Source organism: Leuciscus leuciscus (genome assembly GCF_965113295.1).
Source record: "Leuciscus leuciscus genome assembly, chromosome: 20".
NCBI lineage: Eukaryota > Metazoa > Chordata > Actinopteri > Cypriniformes > Leuciscidae > Leuciscus > Leuciscus leuciscus.
Genome location: NC_138744.1, coordinates 18,984,324 through 18,990,845, shown reverse-complemented (window position 1 = coordinate 18,990,845; position 6,522 = coordinate 18,984,324). Strand labels below are relative to the sequence as shown.

General features: G+C 34.6%; 1 protein-coding gene across 2 annotated transcripts in view; it reads right to left on the bottom strand.

The window, feature by feature from the left end:
* Positions 1-5,701, bottom strand: part of cacng6b (calcium channel, voltage-dependent, gamma subunit 6b) — a 14,123-nt gene extending 8,422 nt beyond the window's left edge. The window contains exon 1 of one of the 2 annotated variants that reach the window (XM_082149129.1): positions 2,066-5,701. In XM_082149129.1, the coding sequence (XP_082005255.1) occupies positions 2,066-2,423 (358 nt within the window). In that variant the 5' untranslated portion in view covers positions 2,424-5,701. The remainder of the gene's footprint in view (positions 1-2,065) is intronic. The other variant, XM_082149128.1, reaches the window with a different exon arrangement.
* Between the last annotated feature and the right edge of the window lie 821 nt (positions 5,702-6,522).

The following is a 6,522-nucleotide window of genomic DNA, read 5'->3' as shown; positions in this document are numbered from 1 at the left end:
ACACTCTAATCTGCATACAACTTTTTAAAAATAGTATGTAAAACAGAACACATTATGCAAAAAGAAATATTTTAAACAGCATTATGCTACATAATTGTCTACAATCTCATTATGCTGCATGTTTAATGATGCATGCAACGGAAGTTGCCATTATCTTTTCTTCCCTATTGTGACGTATAGCTGAGGAAAACAGCTTCTCAGACAAGTGAAAATGTAGGGTGGAACTTGATTTCGACCTGGAATTGATTGGATCGTTGTGGTTTGCTATTGCTGTGATGTCATGTGAGTGACAGGTCGTCCCGCCCTCACGACAGTAAGTAGGTCATCAGAGGAGAGATGTTTTTGCGAGTGGGAGGGGAAGTTATTTTAATTATTGATTGCAAGGGCACATGAATTAAAAAATAATAATTATGATGTGCATGAATAAATCATTTATAATAAACACTGCAATATTCCATTAAAAATCAGAACTGTCCATTTTGATTTTATGGTGACTAATGAAATAGATGTGCGCAATTATCATATCTTGGAAACAAAAAAACATTGTTTTGTATTTTAAATACAAATTTTTTCTTATATTCTATAAAAACAGATGTTAAAAAAAAATCACAGCATATATGTTAATATTCAAGCACATTGCATTGTGGGATGCAGTATGCAGCAGGTCATCATACAGAAAATCTGCATACTATATCCTACCATATACTGCAGTTTGAGAAGTATGATAGTATGCTGTTCTGAATAGACAGCTACGTTTACATGGACATTTTTTTTTTTTATGAATCGGAACATAGTGTTTACATGAAAACGAAATAAAGCGAAGGAGTTGATGTGCGGGTTTATATATCACAAGCTTCAAATCAGATTCGATTTTTTGACATGCGCACACTGCACGAATATAGTTTCCCGCTGTTTGCGCATACTAACTATCTCCTATATTGCTTCTTTCCTTGATTTTAAAGAGCAGACTAAATATGTATCTATTTCAGGTCGACGAGCACATGAACCATTGTGCTGTGCCGTTTATATTTATCAAGCAGTAAAAACGCCCCTTCTAGCGCCCAAATCACAGTATCTGTGAATGAGAGTCCGAAGCAAAGTACTGGTGGACGTAGTCTCGCGTTGCCAAACCTTCAGACTGATGGCAGAAGATCTGGACTCTATCACTGCCACCCAAGAGGACGCCTGACTGACATGTAAAGCAACCAATCACAGGGCATCTAATGAATTAATCATTCAAAAACATTGTGCAAGTTTTCTGCAACAATGGTCCTGCGAACTTCACATACTTATGAAAATCCGGTAACACTTTATTTTACAGTGTCCTTGTTACATTTGTTACATGTACTTGTACATGTACCATAGAAATAACAGTAAATTATGCATTATTACATGCAACTAACCCTCAACCAAACCCTAATCCTACCCTAACCCTATAGTAAGTACATGTAGTTGCTTAATATTACTCAGTACTTAAATATATAATTACACTGTAACAGTGACACCTTAAAATAAAGTGTAACCGAAAATCCAGCATTTAGTTGATGATTGTTACGGTTGTGGCTTTCAATGGCTTTCTTATTCCATAAGTTTTGGCATCATGATAGCTTTGTTTCCAGGTGGACCATTAAAGAACGTGACACACCCGTCCTCCCGGAAATCCTGTAGAATTTAACCAATCAGATGACGACTTCGTGACTTCTGAGGCTGTAACTGGGTGGTATGTTGTCCTGCTCCACTTTTTTCAGAATTTTACAATGACCCGACAACAACAGCTTGTTCCACGCGTCATACATCATTACGCCATTTCTACGTCATTGCATATGTGCAGTACTTTCCAGTTTCGGGTTTCAATCTGATTAAGTGTTTACACCACCCCTTACAATCCAAAAGAAATTTTAATTGGATTTGGCCAATTCATTCTAAATGACATGGTTACATTTGACTTTTCTATTCTGAAGACTGTGCTACTAGTTCAATTACAATCGGATTATTAGTGTCCATGTAAACGCAGCTATTGAGTGATTGAGTGAGTATGTAAGATAGAGAGAATGAGTGCTCTCACCTCCAGGCAATTCTACAGGTCCACAGCTCTCTCTCTCCGGGTCAATATCTGTCACCCATAGTGTGCGAACGCATGATTTCCAAAGGCCATAATGTGCCATCTCACACGTCTGGTTGTTCCTGAGGTGTTTTGGCTCAGATAGCTCCACCCAGAACTCTGTGCCCATGCCAAGTACCGCCAGAGTCACGCCTATGAGGGCGATAAAAAATGCCAGCTTGATCTTGCCCTCCTGGCTGTCACTCATTCGAGGGGCCCTCGGCCGTTGACCTGCACGCCCCATCTTACCGCCAGCTCCACCCAACCCTGCCGCACCTCCTCTCCCATCCTCTTCGTGTGCAATGAAAAAGTTGGACCACATGGCAATGAGAGAGGAAAACACCCAGAGGCAAAGTCAAGAAAGGGGAAAACCAAAAATGACTAAAGCAACAAAAAAAAACAGGAAACCAGAGAGATTAGTCTGGAGTTTGCTGGACCGATAGATAATGAGAACGCAGAGAAGTATATTAATAGAAAGCTCAAAAAAGAACAGGAAATGATAGAGAATTACAATGTTCTGTGATTTAAAAAGAAACCGGCGTGCCAGAAATTCAAGTGACAGGGGGTCATTTCTGAAGAACGTAGAGTGGGAATTAACTGACGCCTACAAACACGAGAAGGTTTGATAACAAACTAAACAGGAATAATGGGTAGATGAAAAGAACGACTTGATGAGAGACATTGGATTGAGGCCTTATAGAGCCGTGAAAAGAAGATGCATTCCTCTTTTTGATGAACCTGCAAAAACAAAAAAACAAAAAAGTCTTCAAAAGACAGTACATGAAAAGTAGCAGAAAGACTGAAGGATAAAGAGATCTACAATCTAAACAATTTGCCAATGAGGTAGAAAAACTTTATTCAAGATACTATAGATGCTTACTACTTCTAATTAATACTTGTTATTCTAACCTAATTTTAATGCTTTACTGATTTCATTCATAACTCTATAATAAGGTTGAATTTGTTAGCATTAGAAAATGCATTATGTATCATGAATTTACAACAACAGCATTATGAACAGGAATTATGATAACACTTTACAATAAGGTTCCATTTGTTAATATTAGTTAACTACATTAGTAAACATGAACACTTCTAAAGCTTTAACCATAGTTCATGTTCATTTCAATATTTACTAATACATTGTTAAAATAAAAAGTTGTATCTGTAAATATTATTTAATGGACTTGAGCTAACATGGACTAACACTAAACATCTGCATTTGTATCAACTAAAATTAACAAAGATCAATAAATACTATAACAAATGTGTTGCTCATTGTTAGTTATTAATTAATCCATTGACTAAAGTTAATAATGGAACCTTATTGTAAAGTGTTACCGCAATAATTAATTTAATAATAATAAAAAAATATCCTATTTATGTTCAGTCATCACACATTAACCAATGTTAACAAACTCCACCTTATTGTAACTTTCTAATTTAGAAATAAAATTTAGAACTTAAGAAATTCTAATTAAATTAGTTATCTATTAAATTATTATTAAAATATTTACAAAATTATTATTTAAAAGCATATTAAGACTTGTTCTAAAAATATCTAATAGCTTTTCTTTCTTTCTTTTTTTAACCCCACTTATATTTTTATTGGAAAACAAGACATTTTGCAGTATACATTCAACAATGCACTTTTCATACTGAACTTTTTTTCTTTGCTGTTAAAATGAATAGTGGCACAGCGAACATCCCTAATACCTGGAAAACAACATTATACCTTTGTCCTCTGTTCAATAAACAAACAGGCAGCTTGCTTTCAGAGAGAGTTAATATGGGTCACGATTAGGTCACATTGTCTAAGAATTAGCTATGCCAGATGCGACTCTAAGATAACAACACATACCCGCATAACCCAGCTCACTTTAGCCCAGCCTGTTTGATCTGTGCAATTTTAAGGCCTCATAAATACCCAAGCATTATGTGTACAGAGAACTATTAGATCTGTGGACAGAGAGTTTCAAGGTGTGCGGCGTTCTGCTATTCTAAAAAAAGATGTGAGAGCGGGAAGAGGAACAGACTGAGGGATGAAACACAAGGTTGATTGAGAATGAAGGCGAAAAGAAGAGCCAGGAGGAGCAGTAGGTGTTAATTCATGTGTGACAGGCAAACCAACAGAGGGTCTAAAGTCGTTATCACGGTCCCCGTACAGGGAGGGAGTACTACCGGACGAGGCTCACTGAAGCCAATCATCCACACAGGAGCAATAAGACCACAACAAGGCAAGAAATAAGCATGTGGCCCATAACCAAAATTATAGCATTATAAATTATAGCACTCACAAACACGCCACGGCATATACTTACGAATTAGCTTATTTTATCTTATTTAAAAATATAGTCTTTAACAAAAATTAGCATTTTAGCATCACAGCTAAAATAAATGACTCAATAGTAATAATGATAATTTAAAATAGGTTAAAACATGGTCACTTATGCAAAATCACTTTATATTTAATACTTGTTTTCAAAGAATATATATTGAACTAACTTTATTTTTCTTAGTCCATAGGCAAATCGTTTATTTTTTTTTTAAGTATACACTACCGTTCAAAAGTTCAGGGTCGGTATTTTTTTTTTTTTTTTTTTTTGCAATGATAGTTTTACACAAAGTAAAGTAACTCTAAAGATTTTTACATTCTCTGTAATAAGTGATCAGCTGACTTTACATCAAAAAGCGAGGAAACCCATTGCCTTAAAATTAAGTAAACAAACTTCATGCATAATTGAAAAAATTAAGTTGTGTGAACTTGGCATGAAGTTTATTTACTTAATTTTAAAGCAACGGGTTTCCTCACTTTTTGAAGTTAAGTCAGCTGATCACTTTACAATGTTGTTACAAAATGCTAAATATCTTTTTCACATGATTTATGCTAACTTTCTATTCCAGAAAAAAACACTACAACAATATTAAGCAGCACAACAATTTTCAACACTCATAATAAGAAATGTTTCTTGAGCACCAAAACAGCATATTAGAATGATTTCTGAAGGATCATGTGACACTGAAGACGCACATCAAAATAGAAAACAGTTTAAATTGTAATATTTTACAAAATTACACTTTTTACTGTTTTGATAAAAAAAAGTTTTAGCTTTGCTGAGTATAAAAGAATTCTTTCAAAAACAAATCTAACATTTAATACAATACGCATAAAACATAAAAATGCAAATGAGGTGAGAAAAATCAACTTAGATCCATATATTTAGCTTTAAGTCAATTTATATCAGAAAACAAGCCTGTTATTTCACTGGAAAACAAGCTAAAAATCCAGACTGAGATATTAAACTTCAGTAAGCTTTTGGGGCCATTTTACAGTAAGTTACAGTCATTTGAGATATAGCAGACTGTCAAAACACTAAACATGACCTGGAAATGTAACAGTCTATAATTAACCCACCAAGATCATCTCCATCGCAGCTCTTTAAATTACCCCGACTCTGTCAAAACTTTCTTCAAAACAGTTACGCTTCTGTAATTTGTATACTATACTTTGCCATATGTTGTTGCCTCAAAAGGAAAAAGTCTAGACCCATTCCTAAGGGGCTCACATCTCAGTCAAGAGACAACTTTGTAAGCAAGAATGAAAGAAACCAATCGTCATTTTAAAGTTACAGGGCTTCAACCCCAAAACTCAAACATTATATCTATGATTTGGACTCCAGAAGCCATATATAAACATCTCTTATGACAATAAATTACATCCAGACCACTGGAACAGCCTAAACGTTTATAGTGTATCAGACAGTTAGACATATGCAAACATAACTAGTCACATATTTACCAGTGATGTGATTATGTGATGCAATAAAATACTAAATTATACATCATTTTTTTAAATTCAGGTTAATATACAAAATCATTTACACTTGTAGCAGTTCAGTAATAATACATTTATACTTATATCAATACATCCATACATTTTAGATTCAGATTTTTAGAGAAAAATAAATAAATAAAAATAAGTTTGCAAAGTTATCAAATGTGCAATCACTCTTCCTGAGAGCATAATAAAATACATAATTTAATCAGCTGCACAACACAAAACTACTAAATTTAAGGTTTGTGTCACAGATTTTATTAAACTATGACAGTATACATGTGTGCAGTAAGTGCATTGAAAAGCCATCAAGCTTTAGCAACAGTGAGAGCAATCAAATCCTGACCTGTTCTGTGTGAGTGCAGATCTGATGACTAGATACATGAAACTCAACTGAGAGAGTAGGAGAAGGAGGGACGTAAAGAGAGCAAGAGAGGAAAAAAAGAGAAAGTGGAGGGTGGAGAAAAGTGGGACTGGGGCTCATGCAATCAAGTTGAAGATATTTTGAATGCATGACAGCTTAAGCATGAATAGATGGTCCAAGCAAGAGTATTTTTCTACATATGAATAGTTTTTGAATTTTTAA